This window comes from Strongylocentrotus purpuratus, unplaced genomic scaffold (genome assembly GCF_000002235.5).
Source record: "Strongylocentrotus purpuratus isolate Spur 01 unplaced genomic scaffold, Spur_5.0 spur5_scaffold_19, whole genome shotgun sequence".
Classification (NCBI taxonomy): Eukaryota; Metazoa; Echinodermata; class Echinoidea; order Camarodonta; family Strongylocentrotidae; genus Strongylocentrotus; species Strongylocentrotus purpuratus.
The window spans coordinates 26159180-26185743 of record NW_022145604.1 but is presented as its reverse complement, the minus strand read 5'-3'; the positions used below and the strand labels follow the sequence as shown (position 1 = coordinate 26185743).

General features: G+C 35.0%; 1 protein-coding gene across 1 annotated transcript in view; it reads right to left on the bottom strand.

Moving 5' to 3' along the window:
• Positions 1-1574: 1574 nt before the first annotated feature.
• Positions 1575-26564, bottom strand: part of LOC587142 (pituitary tumor-transforming gene 1 protein-interacting protein) — a 44107-nt gene continuing 19117 nt past the window's right edge. The window contains exons 4-7 of the mRNA XM_030990716.1: positions 25150-25261; positions 24238-24303; positions 23510-23556; positions 1575-1945 (exon numbers count right to left, since the gene is read on the bottom strand). Of these exons, the coding sequence (XP_030846576.1) occupies positions 1893-1945; positions 23510-23556; positions 24238-24303; positions 25150-25261 (278 nt within the window). The 3' untranslated portion in view covers positions 1575-1892. The remainder of the gene's footprint in view (positions 1946-23509; positions 23557-24237; positions 24304-25149; positions 25262-26564) is intronic.

The following is a 26564-nucleotide window of genomic DNA, read 5'->3' as shown; positions in this document are numbered from 1 at the left end:
GGCCTAGTTCTTTGCGATTCTACACAGTGGCGTAGCCAGGGAAAGGGCTTTCTTGGGGTTGTTTCTCAAAATCATTGTAAGTCTAACTTCTTGGACATCCCATAGAATCATGTGTTATCGAATTAACACAAGTTTTTGCGGGATGTTCACGAACTTAGACTTATGATGGTTTCGAGAAAACTGGCCCCAGAATGAAAGAGGAACTCCTCAAAAAGTATAAGAAATATCACGGAACACTACATCCCCCTTTTCACTGACTGCAACATCACTATACCTCTATTAAATTAAGAAAAAAAAAGCTAATGAAAGCAAAAATATAGAATGGGCGAGGGAAGTGGAAAGAAAGAGAGAGAGAAGTGAGGTGTTCAGAGAGAGAGAGAGAGAGAAGGAGGCAGGGAGAGAGAGGGAAGGAGGCAGGGAGGGGTAGAGAGAGGAGAGAGAGAGAGAGAGAGAGAGAGAGAGAGAACAGTGGATGAAAGAGATGAAAAGAAAAGAGGAAAAAAAAGAGGAAAATACTAAAAAAAATCTATTGATACACTGCACCTCAAATTTTTTATCCAGGTTTTTAACTAGAAACACAAAACACCTCTTTAGTCTAATGCTCCACCCTCTGACTCTGTCAATTAAACAATAACAGAAACAAATGTAAAACATGTGTAGGCCTACAGCTGATCTGCCAAAAATGACAATAATGATAGCCTACAAAGGTAGATAACACAAGGTGTTGATTAAGAAACCACATCAATTTTTCCATACTTTGACACTAGTGTGCAGCGAGGAATTTTTTTGGAGGTAGCCACTCTCAGAAATGTTCCCTAAAACATAGCAAATTGGGGGGGGGGGGGGGGGAGGGGGGGTAGGGGGTGTGTGAAATGTGCAAACAGGGGGAGAAAATTGGGGCACATAATACCCCGTCCCTATTTCATTGTCCATATCCTGGCTAATATACATTGGGACTTACAAAAGGAATCTATTCAGCCAAATGAGTTTGTTGACAGTAAAGAAAATGTATCACGAGGTCATGTTGGGAACTAGGAAATGACTGACTTGGACGTTGTAACGTTCCAACCATTAGGAAGTCCTGAGCCAGAGAGGTATCAACTATGAGTTAAAGTACATGAGTTAACGCCCTTCTGGCTCCAAACTCACGATATCAATGGTCCTGTTACCCCTGCAGTGATTTATTGCAGGTTAAAGATAAAGGTGAGTTCTGGTCATTCGATTGCATTGTGAAAGAAAAGGTGTGGAATGGATCAGAAAAAGTTGATCATGCAGCATGTAAGTATTGGTGTGTACTGCAAAGTTCTGAAGTCATCAAAATCATAATAAATTTGGCCCAGTCTTGGTAAGGTAACAAACGCTGTACACAGAAAGGTGTATATGGGACTACACAAATGGCGTCGGGGCTACTAACCTTGACTTCCTAATCTTTCTATGCTCATTACTCAGCCAGTATACATTTTCTACCAAAATTCTTTGGCAAATGACATTTATTTGTAATCTTAAACATTCAGTGTATTTTTTGTTTGATTCTGTGAGAATTTATTTTTACTTATTTATTTATTTATTTTTTAACCAGAACTCACCTTTATCTTTAAGTGATCAAGTTTTGAGTACTTTTGTCTAACTTTTAGGAACTATCAAGTCCCAAACTCCACTTATTTGAAGTCTTTCATTTACATTATTTTACAACAAAACTCTCAAAATATCACCCGGAACTAACCTTTCATTTAACAAGTATCATGAAAGCAATGCATACCCTTATGTAAAAAGTTTACATTCAAAGGGGAATTCCCATAGTTTAGGTGGAAAAGGAAACATAGTGCGATTTCAACTGGGAACAGATCCCTAAAGAAGACAGGCTCGAGTAGACAGTAGAGGGCAGCAGACAGCTAAACATCCTCTGCATACAGAGAGTCGCTCTCTTCCTCATTCTTAAGCAAACCTGTAATTAAGAAATGAAAGAGAAATACATTGTAGCTTTTCAATACTAGTAATCATAACGATATTCTTTAAGCTACCTCTTATGATCAAAAAACGATTAAAAACCCACATTACATTTTCAAGAAAAATTTCTAATGTTGAATTGGGCATAAAGTCTATAGAACAAAATTATGTTAAAAATCACTCTACATGATCGAAAGTGTACCTCTGCTTGTATAGCAGGGGGTACAGACAAGGAAATACCGGTAGTCGTATAGTTCTCATAATTCTCTCTCTTCCTTTTCTGTCTTTCTCACTCTCCCTGCTCTAATCTCTTCTCTCTCTCTCTCTCTCTCTCTCTCTCTTCCCCTCCATCGCCCTCCCCTCCCTCTCTTTCTCTCCCTCCGTCTCTCTCTCTCATATCCTGTCCCCCTCCCCATCTCCACCTGCAGGGCATTCAGTCATCTTTCAAAGTGGATCAACATTACCATGTCAAATAAGGCAAAAAGATAAATCATTTAATCCCTAATCCTTGTTTCATCCAATCAAATTCTGCATGAAAATATTTCAATAATATCAAAATTAATACCTGTACAAAATCAAAGCTCCGATACAAAATATAAATCATCTCTTTGAGTAAAGTGAATGACAGATATACAAGTACCATATGTTTGTTTGTTGTTTTTCTCTTTAATGAGCAGCTCTTAAAGAGAGGTGTCAAAAATTAAAACCATATGGCTGTTTTGTATCCAAATGTCGTTGCATATTTTACGCCAATCAGAGCCAACGGCTTGTATTACAATAGGTGATTTTGCTATCAAAGCTGGAGAGAGAGCAAGAGAGTGACAGGGGTGAAAGAGAGAGGGGGGAGAGACAGAGATATACAGAGAGAGAGAGAGAGAGAGAGAGAGAGCGAGAGAGAGAGAGGGAGAGAGAGAGAGGGGGGGGGGGGCAGGAGAGGTGAAAGGGATGGGGAGAGGAATGAGGGGGTAGCAAAGGGTGAAGACAAGAGAGGGGGAACTATAATCTTAAAGGTTTGATCTCAATTGTGAAAAATAATTGGAGAAAAAAGTGATTTGACATCTTTTGTTCTCCATACTCTTGAAGAAGGCAAAGAAAATAGGAAAAGAAATGAAACACAGAATAAAACAAGAAAAAGAAACAGGGGCCTTATACTCGTACCAATTAAATAGTTTCTATGGAAACATCAATGAGCATGTAATTATGCGGAAACAAAACCTTGAGTGAAACAGTATTTTTAATATTTTTATTCTCATCAAAATCTAGAGTGATTTTTACAATTTACAATCATCAGTACCACCACACTTTACTCATACATGCTATCTGCTGAGAGCAACAAAGGCATTGATGTCATCCTCTGAAACAGAGTAGACGCCCTTCTGGCACTCAGCAGACAAAATGCATTCTTTTCCCCTCTATACACCCATTTTGTAAAATGTGCAAAAGCTCATGTGGGGTGAGCTGTACAACCACTGAACAAAAACAACAACAACCAAATTAAACAACAACATTAAAAAATATCATCAGTTTAAAGCCAGAATGGCGTTAAGTCTGTGTTCAAATACAGGAGTTAATGCCCTTCTGGCTCCAAACAGACATTATATCATTGATATATTATCATTTTTTTTTAAAACCGATGTATTCCAGAACATGTTCACTGAGCACTGCACTATTTGGATTATTAAAAGATGATATATCTATTTTTTTCTTATACATTCCAACATTCAGATATATACATGTAACGCAATCGTGTGTGAGCCAGTGCTCTCTTAAATCACAGAACCAAATGCTTATCGTTGCACTAAAAGTACTTTCATTGTCATTTAAAAAATTGCACTAAAGGTATTTTTACCATACTTACAAATGTACTTTGAAGTTGGAAAAGGTTTAAAGTTGCTACCTCGACATCTTATTTTATCTCAGAACTTTTGCATTCTATATTCCTACATGTTTCAAACTTCAGTTACCACATATTGTAGAAATGCCAATAAACATGATCGCAAAAACTTTCAGAAAATGAACCTAAGGCATCATCAAATAGACCCGTCCATCGTTTAAAGAATTGCGCAAATGTTACAATCAGCCTTTTCACACACAGCTAAAATTCTATAAACATGACTAGTATAAACGTGTTTCGAACGTGTTTAAACTAATCACGAGCCTTTCACACACAGAAATTTCGGTGCGATCGTTAATCGTTTCGTGATTAACTACTGCTCGTAAAATGCGCAGTAGTGCCATTGCGCATTGAAGGTCATGTCACATCAATCAAAGCGCATGTTTAAACACGTCTGAAACACGTTTAAACATGAATAACCTTTCACACACAAAATGTCAAGCTCACTAGATACGAACTTCGTATCTGCAGCCTGCTTTTAGGGGCGTATGCATCGCGACTTCGTACATGTATCTATCCCAACATCGTATAAACGATGTTCACACTGGGAAATTTTGTCTATAAACATGTTTAAAACTGTTGAGTGATTCTAATCATCTCTAGATACGATGAATTTTAGCTGTGTGTGAAAAGGCTGAATGACATGTAACCCGTCCATTATTTCTCAAAGCAATAAAATAGGGTTTTGAATTTGCCCTAGAGTTGATCATTGTAAATTTTTGCGATCATGTTTATAATACCGGTACACATGTGATTTAAATCTCTCCATTCAAAATTTTAAAAAAGGAAGAGATAGCTTGAGTTTTATTAACTAGAATACAGCATCATTTACAAGAAAGGATTATCATTGTTTGTGAAAGTTATTTATTTTATTGCTAGACACATTTTGCAATTGGTATGTACAGTCACATCATACATGTAGTCACTCTTTAACTTGTAAAGGCATTTGATGGTTTCAAAATCAAAGCAAGGTCTTTCTATTTTTAGCGCAAAAAGTGGAATATAATAAGCTTCTAGAAACTGGTATAATACGAAGCATAAAAACACAGGATATTATTGAAAAATATATTTCAATACATCAGAAATATACAATAAAACTGTATCAACAGTTATCAGAAAATAAGTGCCTTATCAATTATATTTTATCAATCTATGTTACGCAGATTAAACTGTATGTTTATAAGTAATTAACCATTTGTTTAAAATTTCTTTAAATGTCTTAAGAATCAGGCTGCTTAAACTTAAAATCCCAAAAGTGTGATACAAGTATTACATTCTTAAGAGTAAGGAATACATTTGTTTTACAACTGAGGAAAATATATATATTTTTTAATTTGTGTGTGTTTGGTGTATACGAGTATGGCACAGAGCATGTAATATAATGAAATATACAAATTAATCATAAGCAATTTATCAGACCCACCAAATTGATTATATAATTACATTCTAGATGGGAATCATTCCATTCAAAAATAAATTCCTCCATTTCAAAATATCTTTGAAGTATATACATTATTCACATTAAGACATCACCGATATGTGCATAACAATCTTGAATATTTCTAGTGCATAATAATACAGCATTGCTCCTACTACCAATAACCAATTAAACAATTTTCAATAAACTTATGAATGATAGTGAAGATAAGTATTGGTCACATATTTTGTGAATTTCTAAAATAATGTTCTGGAGAGCAGTTTTCGAAGATGGGGAGAAAACAGACTTGAAGACAAAGGGATATGCCAAATAAAAACATAAACATGTTTAGCGTCCTGTTTTTTGGAAAAATAGGAAGGAGGAGGCCCTTTTTTTTTTCTTTCTTTCAAAATGGCCGCTCGGTACATTTTCCCTGTCAGTCGGGCTATTTTTCAAGATGGCCGCCGACCCTTTTTTTTTTTTTTAATCAGAAATAGATCCATTTTAGCAGTTTTTTTCAAATTTTTTTCTTTGAAAAAAAAATTAAAAAAAAAAATTAAAAAATTAAAAAATTTCCAAAAAAAAAAATAGGAGGCGGACCCCAAAAAGGAAGCGGCCGGGGACGCTAAACATGTATATTTTTTTTACATGGCCATACATACGTGCACAACAAAACAACATGAAAGGTATTGTTATCTGTTTGGAGCCAGGAGGGCGTTAACTCGTATCACTTCACGGAGTTAATGACCTTCTGGCTCTAGACAGAATGATATACTCTGTGGGAATCACATTCTACAAACTGCACCAGGACCACAGTGGAAAAAAACAACACCATTAAGCTTAGTTTCTATCATGCAAAGTGATTTCCCTGCTGAGAGCCGAAGGGATTTAAGTATGACTCAATGCCTTTCTGGCACTCCAGAGTGGAATCACTTAAAGGGAACCAAAACCATCAAATTTCACAATTCTTTCGTTTTCTTCGTATTTATTTGTGTTCTTGATCCGACTTCATAACATGTGAAGTAGAATATCATTTTGCATTCTATACCTTGCTTTCAGGGGAGTAGATTATCTCAATCACAAGAAAGAAGGAAAAACATGAAATTTGACGTACAAAAGGCATGGAGTGTTGTCCACAAATGATGTCATCAAATTGAATATCGCCCTCTAGTGACTAGTCATTTAAAAAAGCTTTAACTTCCTTATTCCTTGCCGGATTTTGTTCAAATTTTCACTGATTTTATTCAAATATCTTGAACTTTACAATAAAAGTAACTTAGTATGAAGGTTTTGGTTCCCTTTAAGCAAAATTTCATTGGATAATGCTCATGTTTCCCACTTTATCCCTATTACATGTACAGTATGACTATGTGGGCAAGTGTACAGACAATAATCCAACTAAAGTTTAACATTTGCATTTTACAACTGTGTAACACACAGAACTGTGCATGAAAAGGTATCACAAATTTACTGGAGAAAATCCAGAAATGCATGCTCTATTTTTGCTCTTAATACTCTCACATATACCATGTGCAATGTATGTGTATTGTATACAATTTACCCTTTTTTAGCTAACAAATACATGTTACATGTACATGCCATGGACTTCACAAAGTATGACTACATGTACATGTGTAACTTCATTTTGGTGTAACTGAATGATTTTTGGAACTAAAAACTGAAGACAAAATTCACCTTTTGCCAAAGACTTGTAAATCCTGGTGCAGTTTTATTTAGTTTCAAAATACCGGTATAGTAAAACATGTGATTATTACGCCAAGTTTATGTGCATGTGTACATTATATTCTAGTGCGCTCTGTTTGATTATATTGTGGCATAAATTCGAGTACATTGAGTTATGCACAATTTGTGTCATTTTTGTTACATTACTCATAAATTAACATTTTTTTCCTTCACCTCATTAATTTTCTTTACCAACTGTCATTGTATTAAAGCTACACTTGTAATAAACATGAGTATGATTTTGAAAATGTCATGTACATGAATGGTATCTTACAATGTACAAATCATTTTAAGAAATATTAAATGATCAAGGGAGGATGCAATTTTGGTAGCAACTTCCCAACCCCCTTTCTCTGATATCTACCAGAATTTCCTGATAATTGATCTTATTTACTATATTTTATTATTTGTTTCACCTTCAAACATCACCTGCATCAGCTATATCAGAGGTCCTCTTTTTAATAGTTCAACAATGAATTAATGGAAGGACTAGTGCTCTGTGTTATTTGCAATGAATACAAATGATGAACTTACTTATATACAGTGTACATGCGAGACACCAAAACAAACTAATTGGGGTAACAGTGTTAAGCAACAACCTATGCAGTAGAATGCTCTACTCATTGCCTGTTGAGAGCCAGACAGGTGTTAACGCACAATTTCAACAAAGATTTAACACCGTTCTACACTTCTCATTGTCTGTTGAGAGCCAGAAGGGTGTTAAGTGTTAAAACACAAAATTTTAACATGGAGTTAACACCTTTTCTACATGTAGCTCTCAAAAGATATAAAGTGTTGGTGATGTTTGATAACACCTTTGAGCATCAAGAGCACCGTGAGGTGTTAATACATACACAAATCAACATGGTGTATAAGTCATTGAAGGATGTTAACTCCGTGTTATATGAAATTAACACATTGCCATGGGAACCAGTTGGCTCCCTGTATCAAATGTATACAATGAGAGAATTCAGTAGCCTATGGATACCCTTCTAGCTCATGATAACACATAGTAGTGCAGGGTGTAATGTTCTAAAACATGCATTGAAGAATTTTCTTGAGTTTTACATCAAGTGCATATAGCATAACAAACTTTTTTTTTTCTTCTCTATGTGAGGTGCAAGGTTAAATATATCACTTTCTTATGGTGTTACAAATATCAACTTGTGCATACAAGTATATGTAGTTATGCCTTATTCATGCATTGGATGTGAGGAGCACTTTATCACAGAGCAAAGGGCAAGCCCCAAAAGATATCTTTAACATGCAATAAACAATTTTCAATTTTATCCACAAGTTTACAAGACACTCGGATCAGAATTAAGTTAGTACTTATTCTAAGAGTTGTTTTAACTATCCACACACATTTACTACTTTAAAAGGAGCTCTCTTTGTGAATTCAAACCCCTGACTTAACTTAATAATCGTGAATTCAGCAGAACATAAAAAGCATGTATATTCCTGAAGATATACTTAATGCCAACAAAACTAACTTCTTAACCCACAGTGCATTTCAAATTGTAGATCAATCTTATAAACCTTACATTTGAATGATTACATGTACATGTATATCCCCTTCCCCCTCCCCTCACCCCTCCTAAACCTATGATGAGATTTAGTCTGCAGTAATTGATGTAAACTATTAAAACATGCAAGTGGGTGTGATACAGTATATGGCATAGACTAAGTCATGCATTAGAGATGAAATTAACAAGCTACACATCCACTGGTAGATTAGAATACAAAATTAGGCTCCTCGGGGTTTAAAAAAACCCTCCCGCGTTAGGGTTGGGTTTTTGTCAGGGCAGATTTTATCGGGGCCTTTATTCTTCGCCTTCGAATTTGTGGTACGATCCCTCATCGTCCTTCATCAAACCTATAGATTGGTGGGAAAATAAATGATGCAAAGAGAGAAAAAAAGAGGAGAACAAAAAAAAAAGTTGCTTTAAAATGGTTGTAACTCAAGCAAGCCCATGATGCAACAAAAACAAAACTATATCTTCCATTGAGAGCTAAAACGGTGTTAACTCCAATACTCCATGTCAAAGTATATGGGTGGTATTCTCAAAAGTGGACTAACTTTAGTCCATGGTTTAACCCACCGACTAAGTACGGAATGCCAAGTGTCGATGTTTTTGAATAATTTAATCTGTCACTAAATTAAAATAAAATTTAATAACATAATTAATAAACAACAATATAACTATGATATAATTATGTAATCATGGTAATTTAGGGACATATCAAATTTTTCAAAAATATATTCATATAGACATTTGGCATTCCATACTTAGTCGATGGATTAAACCATGGACTAAAGTTAGTTCGCTTTCGAGAAAACCACTGGAGTTAACACCTTCTGGCTTCCAGCAGAGGATATTAGTTAGTTGGTTAATGCCAGTTAAAGAAAGCACAACACATGCACAAACAATCAAATGATTAAATGATCCTTTAGTAGTTAGAAAATGCATCTTGAACTCATTCCAATTTTGTTAAGGGTATATCTTGCATAATAAAAACAACATTTGTTATATATGTACAGGTACGTGTAAATTTGGCTTAAAAATTATTTTGAATCAAAACTGGGAAGGGGGGGGGGGGTTCTGATCCTCCAGTTATATCTAGGCCATGGAACGTTGGAGGGTTATGAAACCTGGCAAACTGATACAGCATCATGCATGCCAATGTCGTCTCATACTGTTATCTCATAAATACCAGTAATACCCAGGAAAGGCTGAAGAAATGAATAGTCTAAATTGACGGGGGAAGAGTTTTGTACATCTAGGATGAAGTGTAACTCTTTCTCTTTCATTCACTGGGCTTACATGTATAAATACTGGGCTAAATGATATAATGGGCACTCCTTTGGCAATTTCTTAATATTGAAAGAGCAAAGTCTGCTAAAGAACTTGTTTTATTGATCTCAATTGGGCTATTCATGAGACTGTGTTACTGTGATCTAATCAAGGTTTTGCAACTCCAATTTTAAGTACACAAAGTGACCCCAACAACTAAAACACTGGCCCCTTCTTCTGGATGATAAAGAAGGAATAAGCTTCCCAATATAAATTGACAAAACAGAATTTCTGTCATCCTCTGTGGATTTTTATTTACTGTAGCTTGATATTTGGAGCCAGAAGGGCACTGTAGATACAACATAAAGTCAGAGATGGGGGTAAACACCACTTTTAATCCTCTTGCCCATAAGCATGCATTCCGCACAAGCTGAGCTGAATAATAAAAGTGTATGGATGCACCCATTTTCTTGCCCCGCTGTGATTACCATCCGTTCAGAGCCAGAAGGACGTTAACTATAAATCAGAGTTTATGCCCTACTGGCTCCAAACGGATGATACATGTACATGTATTTGCCTTGATTATTATCTCTGTCATCTACTCATCTATATCCTGCAGTTTCTCTCTTTTTTGGCAAAATTTCAGTAATCTGTGTTGCTTAATCCACACTCAATTTGACAAGGTCTAATAATCCATTGTACAGTTCAATTTTCAATGTTTGCTGTATCTGTATGCTGCTGAAGCTGACAGCTGTGATTAGATCTTATAATGTATGCTATAAATCTGTATTGAGCAAGTAAAAATATTGTAAAATTTCATTCAATTCTTGTAGAAAATGCTTCCAGAAATTTGGAATGTCTGACTTAACATTTTCCATGTGTATCTTATTCAATTCGTTGACTAAATTTAGGTTACTAATTTTGGTGACTAAAAGAAGTGACTCTTTTTAAAGGGGAAGTCCACCCTGATATCCAGTTTGTTTTAATGGAAGCAGAAAAATGAGAGAAACAAATTAGTGAAAGTTTGAGCAATATCCAATCAAAAATAAGAAAGTTATGAACTTTTGAATTTGTCATCAGTGAAACACAAATTGGCAGTACTGTGACGGTTTCCACGAGGTCGTCTCAAATTTGCTCTTTACAGAAAATTTCATGAGCTTTCATTATCTCAGTTATTGATGGCAGAATAGATTTGTTTCATAGACGGGTTACATAAAACATATTTACAATAAATGGTGAATGTATGATCAACAATTTTCTTAAGGGAAAATAGATAAATTTTCATTATCTTTATAGTTATTAATGACCGAATAGTTATGTTTCATACAGGATCTGGTGAAAACATACTTGCAATGATTACATTTAGGGTGAATATATGATTGAAAATTTCTGAAGGGAAATATAATTTGTTAAATTTCTTAGCGCAGGGCAAATGGGAGAGGACCTTGCAAGATACGTCACAGAGTTGCCAATTTGTGTTTGATTGATCACACCTTCAAAAACTCAAAACTTTTGTATTTTTAATCGTTTTTTGCTCAAATTGTCAATGACCTGTTTCTCACATTTTTCTGCTTCTACGAAAACCAACTTAAAATCGAGTGGGATTTCCCCTATAATTTTCAAGATGTGTTGGAGATCTTTGTTTGTGTACCGGAAGGGGGTAGTACTATTAAAGATTACATGTCTGTTTGGAGCCAGAAGGGCAGTTTACTTACATACACAAGAGCTTACGCCTTTCTTGTTCTGAAGAGAGGACATTTTAAGGATACTACATGTATGTCCCTTTTGCAGCCAACATCAAATTATGTAGAACATTGCAGGAATTATAAGTCATACTGTATATGTCCTATCTGTGAAATTTAAATGTTAGCAGTGTCCTAATATTCAAATTATGCAAGGAAATCCGTTTACTTGTTAGACTTCACTGTCAGACACTATTGAATGACTGACTGGCTTTTTTTCATCTTTGGTATTATCATACATAAAATGAGCTGTAAAGGGTACATGAGCATTTGTCTACATCAATAACCCACTTCTTGTAATGACCAAAATTAAACTGATTGAATCTTTGTGCAGCATAAAATGTACCACCATTTGGTACAATGGTCTGAAAAATCAGACTATTACTTACTGGCTCTTAAGTCGATTCAACAACTAATAGTCGTTATTTTCCCACTTAAAGACATTTTCAAGTCCTCTTTTTTATTAGGGAAGTTCTAAATTAGTATTTTCTTTCAAATTCCGTAGGAATTTAACCTTTTTATTTTTTTGGCCTGCAAATGGGATATAGTACCTTTAAGTCTTGCTGGCTCTCAATAGATAACAATGACACAGAAGAATAAGACTCAAGCTACATGTTAGTTGAAGGCGCTACAATTTTCTATTATTAATCAGCTTAAACGGAATGAGGAAGTATGTGTTATAAGGTGTGAGCTCGTGAAAAAAAAAACATGAAACCGACACCTCGGAATAGAGACATAGTAAAGGCAAGTCCTTGACATTCCAGAGGACATATGGACCAGGGAAAAAAAAAAATTAATATTACTTTTTCGGGGACTACTTTTCAACCTGCATGAAAATAACATTCGAAATTTGTTTTTGCATTGAACTCTATGCACATTTTCGGGGGCTCTTTTGGGCATTTTGGGGGCTATTTCGCCTTGAGCCCCCATGTATTTTTTTCACTGATATGGACAGGTATATGTAGTTCATCATAAGTAATTATAGATGACTTTTTTGCTTGTTTGATTGTTGACATACAAATGCCAGTATGAAATGTGAAACTACCCTGATGGACACTCACTATCAATCATAAATATGTAAAATGATTCTTTTTGAAAAAGTTCTTGATAAAAAAAATGAACTTCACAGAATTTTATTTTGGTAGCAAAGAATTATTTGAGAATGGTTAGCAGTGGGCGATCAGACAAATAGTTCTCCCCAGAACAGCTTATAAATGTACTTGTACATGTACATATGTCTAAGGATGACTTAATGTACACAATGTTCCTGCATTTTGTGCCTGCATGTGTGAAGATTTGTCATTTGATGTACAAAAGTTTTTTTTTTAAACACATATTGTAGTGTAAAGGGGTGAAACAGATGTACTAACAAATAACAATACAAAAATATGGGCAGGAAAATAAGCACATATTGCAAGACAGATAAACACGGAACAGAAACAATGAATCATGTGAAAATTTAAAGATATAGTTTGATGGGAATGCTAAATATGATAGCTGAGAGTGACAGGGCTTCTATTTTGTGAAATGATGGAATAAGAAGAGCATAGAAATTAGAATGTGATTGGATTGATGAAGGACATACCGGTATTGGTCTTGAAAGATATTCTACAAAGTTCCAATGAACTTTTTTACTGAACACTATGAGGAAGAATATCCCTTTCAATCAGGATTTCATTTAAAACAAGATAAAAACAATTAAATAACATCTATTTGATTAATTTGAATGTTTTTATTTATAGACTAAAAAGAACAACATGTACTAGATTAGTCTAACAAAAATTGTTTTAATTTTTAGTATTTACAGCCTAAAATTTCAGCAAAATCCTATTAAAATACAAAACTATATTACATGTTTATTCATTTTACACTAGTACTGGCAAGACTAAATCCTTACAAATATGTTCTTTTCTCTTCTTCTTTTTAAATATAAGACAGCATTCAAATATACTCTGTAATCTGTATGTGTACACCATCAATTTCAAAACATGGAAACATCTTTATCTACAAATTTTTCAAATGTTAACAGCCTGAAATTACAAAAAAAATCCTAAATACAAAAACTATTTTACACTAGTATTGACAAGACTTAATCCTGACAAATTTGTTCTTTTCTCTTCTTAGCGTTCTTAACCCCCCCCCCCTTTTGACATGTACCTGTATGCTTGCATTCAAATTGACTCCCTATGTACATGTACATCATCTATTTCAAAACATTTTTATCTACAATATTTTCTATTTACAGTTTCAAACGATAATCTACAAAGTCTTTCTCCAAAGTTTCAAGAATAACTATTTCAAGCGATGGTCCTTATAACTGAAATGGTCTTTGATGGATGAGTATAGTTAGGAGAGATACGGAAGATGCAGGGGTCACATGCAGTGATCAAAGGGGTCAAGATGGGTCAAGGTGAGGTCATGATGGGGTCAACATGAGGTCAACAAGAGGTCATCAAGGCTCAGAGCTGGTAGATGGTTCCTCTTTAAATAGGCCTGTTGGCATGGAAACATATACATGTATAATGATGGTGACAAGCATGCGAGGCATACACAGGCAAAGCAACAACATACCATCTGCTCAGAGCCAGAAAGGCATTAACTCTGTGTTAAGTATATGAGTTAGCGCCCTTCTGGCTCCAAACAGACGATGTAAAACGACATCCATTGCATACAGGTATCAGCTGGAATAAAAACTGACATTATTTTAATTTCTAATGCTCTGTACTAGTATTAAGCCCCTAGGGGGTAGATTGTCAAAGTTCATACAGTTTTTACTACATTTCTAAAACAAGAGTGCTTAAAGGTAATACAAAGTTTTGGTATGGGGTCATGAATTTGGTTCAAATGAACATATTGAAAGCATATGCGATCCTACAATATTCAGTGATCGTTGTCGCGGTTAAAATCGAGTCGAAAGTGATGAAATTGTAAATAATAAACTCTTTATGTTGTATAGCGCCCTCTCAAGGTCAATATATTAATTTAGCTATAAAACAATGTGAGACTTTCATTGTCGCAGCTACCCTCGCATGGCCGTAGGCGCTATTTTAAATTTATCAAAATTTACCGGGAGCACCGGTAAATTTTTATATTCAATTTTTCTCGAAAGCAGAAGTGTTTTAGGGGCTAAATTTTCTAGTGCTTATAATACATCCATAGGGGCATCCAAATATATCCAAATTGTAAAGAATCACTATCAAGCCAATTTTCAAAATTTCCCAAAACTTTGTAATACCTTTAAATCAATCTAAAAGGGCAGGAGAGTGACAGCATTTTGAAAATGGGAGATTTATTGCTAGTAATATTCTCCCATTTTAAGGAAAAAAGGCAAAAAAAGGCAAAAAAAGGCAAAAAAAGGCCAAAAAAAAAGGAAAAAAGGGTAAAGCAAGAACACGGCAAAAAAGTAGAAGTGCACAAACATGTTATTGTAACATCCATTGTAGATTACTGCTAAATCCCTCTAGCATTCAAGCTCATGTAATGAGTTATTTCAGCGCAAGCAAGTTTAGATAACAGTTGCCATGGAGATTTGGCTGCAACACACACATACACGAAAAAGCAGCTTTATAGATAATGGTAATCCAGTGATGAAGAGTAATGCGCTCTTATGAAAAGAGTTATGAAAAACTACACTGGTTAATATGTACATGTATGAAAAGAGAATTCTGCTGTTCTATTCCTCATGAATGATTATCTTGCAGTGTACCAGACAACTACAAGTGTATACATGTACATGTGAAATTTTGCCTTAAAGGTAAAGACCAGTTATTATATCTATTTGGACCTGATAAATATAACGCACGTAGTCCCATTTTTCTGTGTACAGTGCTTGTAAATTTACCAAGACTGGGCCAAATTTCTTAACATTTTGATGATTCCACAACCCTGCAGTACACACCAATACTTATATGCTACCTGATCAAAATTTTCTGATCAATTCCACACCGTTTCTTTCACAATGCAATCGCATGACCATAACTGGTCTTTATCTTTAAAAGTCCTAAAATAGCTTCTTCTTTTTTGCTGTCCCAAAAACCTACATGAAATCTCCAACTCAGATTTTGAAAATGAACATACCTTTACTACATGTAGAAAATGTACTATCATTTGAAGCGAACTGCCTCTATATGATATCATATTCATTAATTTTATTTACAAGTCCTAAGACATTATGCTGCATATTTTCAAAAAATATATAATGTAGAAATAATACGGTCTTCATATATTTATAATCTACAAAACAACTCGACTTTTGTCAAAAATATGTACATTGTTTACTACAAGAAGAAAATGTGCAATCGTTTAGAAAGTTAATTGTCTTTGAATGATGTACACTGTATGTCCTTGCACTGTATAAGATGAAGCCCCATGCATGTACATGTATAAGGCTCGATAGTCGATAACAAGGAGATTTGAGAATGAAACTTACCTCATTAGAACATATGTTTAGCTAGTTCAAAACCAGAAGGGCCTCGTTAAAGCCGTGTGAAAGTACATGAGTCACTGAATGACGAATTATGTAGGGATTCTTTTCATGACTTCATTCATGTACTGCATATATTGCATGCTTTCAATGTCATTACACCAATGCACTGTTTCATAAGACTTTTATAAAAAGTTACTATGGCCAATATGCCGGAAAGCTACTGAAATTACTAATTTCTTGGCTGGATAAACTATTCAATTCCGACTCTTCTAAATCCCTCAATCTAGCACGTAGTCAATAAATATTTTTGGCTGCCATTCGTAAAATCCTGGCACATATTTAATCAGCACCTGAAGTCTGTTTGTGCTATGAAGGCTCGTTCTGAGATGATGATGTGAAACCCTAGCGTTTTTATTATGATGACGTAAACTACACTTCACATTTCTGTGTCTGATAATACAGAGCTCAGTGAGCACGTGCAGAACATTTGTGGCACCGGATTGCCATCCATTTCACAAGTATAACAACTGTGGCGGTTTACTGCGTCGTAACTGAACAAGCCTTCAGATATAAATTTATGACCCTGGGCACACCACTCTGCAGTGTGTTAAATGTACAGACCAGTTTTTGAAACGTCCCTCTCTCAAAAAATGAAATGGAAGCTCTTATTACCAATCATGTGAAGAATATGTTTTGATTAATACGTGATCATACAAATTTTGCCGAGAAACTGCCTACTAATTGATATATTTGGTAAATTATTATATCTATTTGGACCTGACAGATATAACGCACGTGTCGCGCACGTGGGCGTAGTCCCATATACATCTTTCTGTGTACAGTGCTTGCAACTTTACCAAGACTGGGCCAAATTTCTTATCATTTTGATGATTCCAGAACCTTGCAGTACGCACCAATACTTAGATGATCAACCTTTTCTGATCGATTCAACAACGTTTCTTTCACGATGCAATCGCATGACCAGAACTGGTCTTTATATTTAATCTTAAAAACTACAGTAGGAAGGAGGGAGATGGAAGAATACTCAGAAGTACAATTTAAAACTTGGAACTTCAGTTACATGTAGTGATAGGCATGTTTTTATGTCGGTGTCCTAAAATAAAAATGTTTATTTAGCACTGTGGACAGTAATTTTGTAAACTTTCGTTAAATATGCTCTATGTTTCTTAAATAATCCCGAATGAATAATAGAGAAGGAGCTCGAAGAACAGTAGTGATAATATAAACCAGCAAATGGTACAGCAGGGTTATGAACGGATTGCCACAGATACTTATTTGATGCATACTGTACAATTGACTTACATGTACGTCTAATATATTGTGATTTTTGCTGTATTCAAGAGCATCCACCCTCTACAATTTCTATGTATGTGCAATACTGATCACATGATTTTTTTGCAGTTTGTGATTGGAGGTGAGAGAATTACCAAAGACACTATTATTGTATTTGTCATAAGGCCATGACGAATAGTCGTATATGTGAAAAGTAAATAGAAACTTTCAGCGTGCAGTGTGTTTCGTGTTGACTCTCCCGTCACGGTCACAGTCAAATGACAATACAAATTGACTTCCAAGGGTGTGTTCATACCAAGTTTATAGCTTCATGATCTAATACATCAAGCCTCATACATGTATGACAAAGGACTACATGTACCTTAAAGGGATCCGGTAACTTTGTCTCAGATTCTGAAACAAAATTCTAGATTTAGCTCATGATGCAATGATAATTATAAACCTTTAGGTCAGTCAGGAACCCCATGACTTTTACAAGCCGATCGCCTGTCTGATTATCAAGATATTTATGATTGGAATTACAAATTTTGAAAACCGTTCGCCTGACGGTTTTCATAACACTACAGTCTATTGGGGAAAACGAGTATGGTAAAACCGGTCACTCAAAGGTTTTTACTTTTTTGAGGCACTTCTTGATCATTTTGAAGCGCAATTTTTTTAGGGCTTCAATATTACACCATATCACAGACACTGATAACACGTAGGGCCGTGTATCTCAGATTTAACATTGTTAAACGATCCCTTTAAAAAAGAAGAAGGTAAATTGCTGTTTGGTCTATACCCAGCCCATCTATTATCCACATGGTCTAATGATCATTTCTTCTACTTATCATTTAGTCTACTTATCATTTAGTCTACTTATCATTTAGTCTACTTATCATTTAGTCTACTTATCATTTAGTCTACTTATCATTTAGTCTACTTATCATTTAGTCTACTTATCATTTAGTCTACTTATCATTTCTTCTACTTATCATTTAGCCTACTTATCATTTAGTCTACTTATCATTTAGTCTACTTATCATTTAGTCTACTTATCATTTAGCCTACTGATCATTTAGTCTACTTATCATTTAGTCTACTTATCATTTAGTCTACTTATCATTTAGTCTACTTATCATTTAGTCTACTTATCATTTAGTCTACTTATCATTTAGTCTACTTATCATTTAGCCTACTTATCATTTAGTCTACTGATCATTTCTTCTACTTATCATTTAGTCTACTTATCATTTAGTCTACTTATCATTTAGCCTACTTATCATTTAGTCTACTTATCATTTAGCCTACTTATCATTTAGCCTACTGATCATTTCTTCTACTTAATATCATTTCTTCTACCTACCGGTATCATTTCTTCTGCTTATCATTTAGTCTACTTATCATTTAGTCTACTTATCATTTAGTCTACTTATCATTTAGTCTAATGATCATTTCTTCTGCTTATCATTTAGTCTACTTATCATTTAGTCAACTTATCATTTAGTCTAATGATCATTTCTTCTGCTTATCATTTAGTCTACTTATCATTTAGTCTACTTATCATTTAGTCTACTTATCATTTAGTCTACTTATCATTTAGCCTACTGATCATTTAGTCTACTGATCATTTCTTCTACTTAATATCATTTCTTCTACTTATCATTTAGTCTACTTATCATTTAGTCTACTTATCATTTAGTCTACTTATCATTTAGTCTACTTATCATTTAGCCTACTGATCATTTAGTCTACTGATCATTTCTTCTACTTAATATCATTTCTTCTACTTATCATTTAGTCTACCGGTACTTATCATTTAGTCTACTTATCATTTAGCCCACTGATCATTTCTTCTACCGGTACTTAATATCATTTCTTCTACCTACCGGTATCATTTAGTCTACTTATCATTTAGTCTAATGATAATTTCTTCTGCTTATCATTTAGTCTACTTATCATTTAGCCTACTGATCATTTCTTCTACTTAATATCATTTCTTCTACCTACCGGTATCATTTCTTCTACTTATCATTTAGTCTATTTATCATTTAGCCCACTGATCATTTCTTCTACCGGTACTTAATATCATTTCTTCTACCTACCGGTATCATTTCTTCTACTTAATATCATTTCTTCTACCTACCGGTATCATTTCTTCTACTTATCATTTAGTCAACCCGTACGTATCATTTAGCCTACTGATCATTTAATCTACTCATCATTTAGTCTAGTTGTCATGTAGTCTACTAAAAAGTTGTGAATAATCATAACTTATTTGCGATTGATATCAATCCCCATTTCCCAACTATGTACAATGTACATCAGAGGTAGGGGACTGCAGAGTTGCGATTGATTTGGATTAATCACGACTTCTTACAAGATGGGGCCCAGTTCAGTTTTATTTTAGACCGAACTAGAGATGGTCCAACAGTTTTCTTTTCACAATCATTTTTCTTTTAAATTAAAATGGATCAGGAAATACTTCCTTTGCATGGACGCACTCTGAAATGGATGGCCTGATCTTTGGAGTTTGGACCCTCTTTGTCAAAATATGATTGATCTCACACTGTTGACATCATGGCTATTGCTGGTTCAATAAACCAGTGCAATAACAGATCTTATTCAATAACTGTTTATGACTCAGCTCTGTGAATCTGTGTGCAGTATATACAGAGTAGAAGGTCTCACTTATTAGCATTTTGTACACGACAGTAAATGTATGTAAAAACAAACCATGATTTCATTTAAAGGAAACCTCACCCCAAAGAATAAGTGTTGGTATTCTGAAAAATGAGATGTGTTCCTGCCCTTTGATGTAAGATATTCCTTACGAAAATGTACAAGAGATAAAACGAAGTTATACTGTTTATAAGTAAGCTCTGTGAATCTGTATGCTGTACAGAGTAGAACTAATTAGCATTTTGTGCATGAAAGTAGATGTTCATGAAAACATTTAATGGATTCATTTAAATTTGGTTGAATGCTTTTACAGTACACCGTACCCATTCCTCCAAACATCAAGATATTTTTTCCTTGTTTACAAAGCTTTGAACGGTCTTTTGGTGAGGTTTCCTATAAATAATAAATGGTAGCTAGGTAATAAAGACAGCCATTTATACAATGAGTATGTGGTAAAGAGATGTTCTAGTAAATGTATACGAAAAGACGATATGATATGATGCGCTATAAACTGGTCAGTGTATTATTGTTTAATAGGTGAATGAATGAGTTTGAATGAGTTTGGGTTGCTATTTCCTTATAGAGGCTGTGGTAATTGACTACATTGAACTGAGCTGAACGGAGCTACAATGTAGTACGGGGTGGCAAGCTCATTTAAATGTTTCCATGTGCTATATAACAGTCGCTATTGTTGTTTGGGGGACTACAAAATGAGAAGACTGTTGTTTACAATACATCACTTTTACACAAACAATTAAGCTGTAGGCTAAAATTCACCTTGAACTGGTTTTAACTTAACTACCGGTAGGACAAACTTCTTTTGTTTAATCCTAGAACACAACATTTTCCTGCATTTCTGTGATGCAGACAAACTTTTGCTGATTGCTTGAGCTTGGATTTTCAGACATAGAGCAATGAAAAATCAGCTATTTTAGAATAGGGCTTACATGTTTTCTCATGAGAATCGGACTGTATGAGACCTAATGGAAACAAAAAAAGTAGCAGATTACATGTACCGGTACTGTTAGCAAAGTCTGGTGCCTCACTCCAAGTACAGTACATGTTCAAGTACATAATACAGCTCCTACTGTATGCAACACAAGCCACCAACCCTTTTCTACAGAAATGTTTGACACGAGTGTTGTAAATTGTAATATACCACTTATTGATGTATTAAGCAATGATAACAAATAATCAAACCTGATTTTTTTCCCTACTATTTCACCCCTATTCTTGAATGATATATTAAATCAAACATGCTTTTTATTCATTTCATCATTCATCAAGCGCATGGCAGAAGTGTCACTGTCAACTGGTTCACTTGTTTTATGACTCAAAACCACATTTAGCTATTGTGTGAACTGTGAACCCACCGCAGTCTGTCTTATATCCTGGTACCTACAGAGTAGTATATACACAATGTTCATGTACATGTACATCTTGTACTGTATACATGATGTGTACAAACCGCCTGCAAATAATTCACTTACATGTATGTATAAATAGTACCCTCAAAGAAATGAGCACACCCTTAAAAAGAGGCATGGCTAAACATTTATGGGGGTCCTGGGTACAACATGGGCTCCCAAATTCGAATTAACTCTCGACCCAAAAATTTTGAAATTAAAAAAGGGGACACATGCATACTACATGTACATGTTTATGTTATGATGTAGACTGGCATACAATTCCAATTCAGACACCTCAGTGACAATGTTTATAGTGTAGAGAGGCCTGCATGATAAAAACACTAAGATGTTTAGTTTTCAACTGTTTTCATCCCTTGAAAAACAGTTTTATATGATGCCTTTTATAAGCTCTTGACAAACTTACATTGAATTATTTACATATTGGCAAAGAGGGTACTCACTTCTCAGAGGTAATGTATGTGTGTATACAAATTTGAAAGTAAATGTTTGTATGAAGTTATAAATACGAACAGCTACTAAATGAAGTGGCCTTTATCAGAATACTGAGGAAATAAAATACCAGCACCTACTGTACATGAACATGAATGTGTTAATTATGTACAGTATCATGTAAAAGAAGTCTAAATTAAATTGCAGTATCAATAAGCTAAAAGGAAGGCTGATATACATGTACATGTATGAAATCGTAGTGAAGTTTATATAGAAAGTGACTTGCCACAAAAGAGGTGCGCTGTTTACTAGATGTGCAGTAGAAAACATGAATGGTCTACACTCAATTCACCACAAACATTACAGATTAGTGTCTCTGCATACACAGTATGTACATGTACACAACATGAATGGATAAAGGGCCTATAAGTTTTTACATAATGAAAACAGATATCCTAGATGGATTGGTAAGACCATTTCCAATTTTTCATAACGTAACCAGATCTAATGGTTACAAAACTTTCTATTTTCCTTTAAGAAACCATTCACCCTTTATTGTAAATATGTTTTATTTAACCCCTCTATGAAACAACTCTATTCAGAAAATGAAAGTTTATGCCTTTTTCTGTACAGAGCAAAGTAGAGAGGACCTCGCAAGATACATGTACGTCACAGTGGTGCCAGTTCGTGTTTCACTGATGACAACTTCAAAAATGCATAACACTCCTATTTCTAATTGGATATTGCTCAAACTTTCACTATTTTGTTTCCCTCATTTTTCTGCTTTTATTAAAGCCAACTTAATACCAGGGTGGATTTCCATTTTAATCAACAAGCATTCCACTGAAATCCATTTTAAGTTTGATACAAGTGCTCAGTGGGATGTCGGCAAAGTTGATGTTTACAGTATGTTTGTTTAGACTAAATGTTTTCACCAGACACTTCCCTGGGCCCTGTTTCATAAAACTTATCATCAGTATCAAATGCTAAATTTCTATGACAAATTTGCTCTCAGCCAATCAAATGCCACGATTCCAGTAGCTTACAACAGTTTTTGTTACTTGTTGTTGACAACAAGTTTCATGAAACAGGGTCCAGATGTTCAATCTGAAGAAGAGAGCAAGGGAGCGCTCGTCAACTCTGCAAGATTACGTCTTTGAATTCGATGCTCTAAGAAAAGAGTTTATGCTTCCAAGATACCATGCTAGATGTACATGTACATTACTTTCTGGTTTATTTGTTAGTAGTACTCCCTCAAACCACAATCCCTCTTAACATGCAATAATCTATTAAAGGGAACCTGTTTCTCAATCTTTCTTTATGTGAATTTTCACTCAATAGGAATGATATTGATGATATCGTCACAACATTTAATTTCCATTTGGAATTTTGAACATGAATTTGATCATTTAGCAATGCTCATTTATTAAAATTGATGATGAGGGACGTACAAATACGTCCCTTAAGAAACCAATGCCAGGAATGGTTAGAGGTACTAGTGGCATGAATGGCCTGCCATAGTTAAGTTCAACTTAAAGTCGATCTTAGTCTTTGTGAAACATTCGCCTGCAGTCTCTACAAGGTCCTGAGAGAGCAATTAGAAATTTACTATCATGACAAGGTTGATCATGCAGAAGTTTTACTTGCATCCCAGTATTTGAGAAACAGGTCCCCATGGAAGCAGAAAGATAAAGTATTAAAGGACACTCACCGTATTTACGCCTGATTTCGTCATTCTTGACCTTGCGTTCCATTTTCCTGCAGAAGAATAAAATGTATGGGATGTTGGTTTTCTCCTAGCATTTAATCACTCAGTAAAACATTACACTATCTTGGCTCAGTAGTAGAGCAGTGATCACATATTAACCTGGAGGTCCCGGGTTTGAAACCAAGTCGATGCGCTAGTGCCCTTCGGTAAGGCATTTAATCCTCATTACCAAGTACTTTGGAGTGGACTTCAAGCTGTCGGTCCCTAGGTTGCTTACTTACAAGCATACTCATGCTTTCTTAGCAGTCAGGTAAAACAAACCATCAAACCAAAGATCTTGCCAGGGTTTTAAAGGAGATACTGTATGAAAGGACAGCAAAGGTTGGGGTTTCTGCATTATTTTTTAAATTGCCTCCATGTTTCAAGTACGAAAGGTAGGAAACTGGAAACCTTAAAGACCACACAGTTTAATGACACATACTACAGTGTATATGTATGTATTCCCATTTCAAGTAGAATATACAACTGATTGTTATGCTTGAAAATTCTGATGAATGACTTTATTATGGCTTTAAAAATTTAGCAGCAGATGTTTCTGCATTTATTGAAAACTCAAATACAACATATCTAAATAACAAAAAAAGTATATAATATAATTGATTTTAAAAATAAATGTGACAACTGAAATACAACAACAACAAAAATGGGCACATGATGCTGTTTTGACTTACTTCTGCTCATGCTTCATCTTCCTTTCATCCTTCTTCCTTTCTTGAGAGGCATCTTCACGGGCCCATCTGATGATGAGAAAGAAATAATTATAGAATTACAATATTGTCGATAAAGCCCTTCTATCCGCAAAGTCGTAAATATTATCAACTAGCTCCATAATCATTGTCTTTAGCTGGGCTCCGATTGTTAAGGAGGGGAGGAGGAGGGAAGAGTATATCGAGAGGGATATAAAGATAGTGCTACGCAGAGAAGGAGAAAGAGAGAGAAAGAGAGAAGAGAGAGAAATGGATAAAGAGTGTGTGTGTGTGTGTGTGTGTGTGTGTGTGTACGTGTGAGAGAGAGAGGGAGAGAGAGATGCAGAGAGAGGGAGAAAGAGATGCAGAGAGAGAGAGAGAGTGATATAGAGAGGGAGAAAGAGAGGGAGAGAGAGAGAAAGAGAAAGAAACAGATAGAGAAACAAAAAACTAGAGGAATACTGGTAATCAGACATTATTAATGATCTTTCCTAATCTCTCTCAAGCAAACAACTGATTCGTTATTGATGTTGTAGTCGTCACCTCTTCATACTAGGTGAAAAAGATAATTGGATGGTGTGTTTTAATAGACTACAGTGTAAGTTGGAAGAACAATTTTTTTCTTCCAGAAGCAGAAACGAATAAAAACATATAGAAGTTTCTTCCAATAGAACATGCTTATTAAAGGCTGCACAATAAAAAAAAAAATTATACTCAACATTTAAGAATTAAAAGTTCTTTTTAGATAATTATTTAGAAACTTTGTGACAGACACAGTACAGGTCCATTGGAAAGATGTAAGCAGTACCTACAATACATGTACTATGTCCATGTTAACAAAGTTGTAAATGGTATTCTAATCTACAGGAAATCAAGCTTCTGAGAAAGTGGGCTTACTTTGCTTTGTTTCCTGAGCTTCGACAGCAGCAGCAGTAGATCCCACAAGGCACACCGATCAGAATCAAACCAGCAATCACACTCATTGCGATGATCAACGCCTCAAAGTTGACTGGATTAAAGAACAAGGACAGATGAGATGACGGACAATAACAAATTATTCTAGAAAATTGTACATTCAATGATAATGACGCAGTTTGTGGATTAAAGTTGCAAAAAATTGATGACAGATAAAGATACTGAACCTGATGCTGGAAAAGCATAATAGAATTCAGGAATCAAAGCTTAAAGAGTGATAGAATTATTAGTGTAACCTTGACAGATTGAAGACTTTCAGCTACATGTTCCTTGAAAGATCATGCCTCAATTCAAGAATAAAGGCAACAAATGATTTACCAAAGGATAGATTAACAATAAAAACTCCCGGCACTGTCTCAAACTCTCTGTTTAACGATTATGACACGAGTTGAGAATGAAAGCCTCGAAAGTGAGAGATTCAATGATAGTCTAGATTAATAATATAACACTCTGAGAGTCTTGTAATTACATGTACAATCATGAGGAAGGTTGAGGTTGGGGAGGTTGGGGAATCAGGTCATAGATATCGAAGGGATTAATGACAGCTCAGATTAACACTACACGTACCGGTACAACATTCTTGCACCGTTTTAATATTTTTCTGTAAGATCCAGAGAAAAGTAAGGAATCATATATTCAGGAGAGCCTTGTACTGCAGAAATAAGATATGGCAATATCCACTGCAAATCCCTTCATCGTAACACAACCTTCATAAGTTATCCCTGAATTTTGATTGGTTGACTCAAGGAGCTTACAAAACTCCTTGGTTGACTTGAAGGCCTATCAATTTTTAGACTAATACAGAACAAATTCTCAGTATAATGTACTATTAAACACACGTACATATATCCCTCCAGTCTAAAAAAGAATGAAAAAAGGAGAATTTTGTACGGTATTAACTTTCAAGATCTTGAATGAAGATGTGTACAAGTCACTAGATATCTCTTTTCTGACAGCCCCCCCCCCCCCCTGAGGCGATCCATGGTCGGAAGGGGGGGGGGGATCTATCAAGTTATCAGGTGTTACTCTCCCAAACCGTTATTCCATGTAGACTAGTAAACTGCACGCTATGCAAGTATTGTGCATTATACTAGAAATTATAAATTTATCGAGGCAAGGGAGCGAGGGGATTCACAAATCACAAGTACTTTCTTCACTCTTGATCTTCATAAAACATTTATCTGTCATCGTGCATGTGAGAGTAGTCTCTTATCCTCTGTTGATAGTTTTTTTGATGTAACAAGTATTAGTCAGCTGGCATGAATCACTCATTACTGCAACGCCAGACTGATCAGATGCTCCTCATACATGTATCAGTCCCAAATGAGAAGATATCA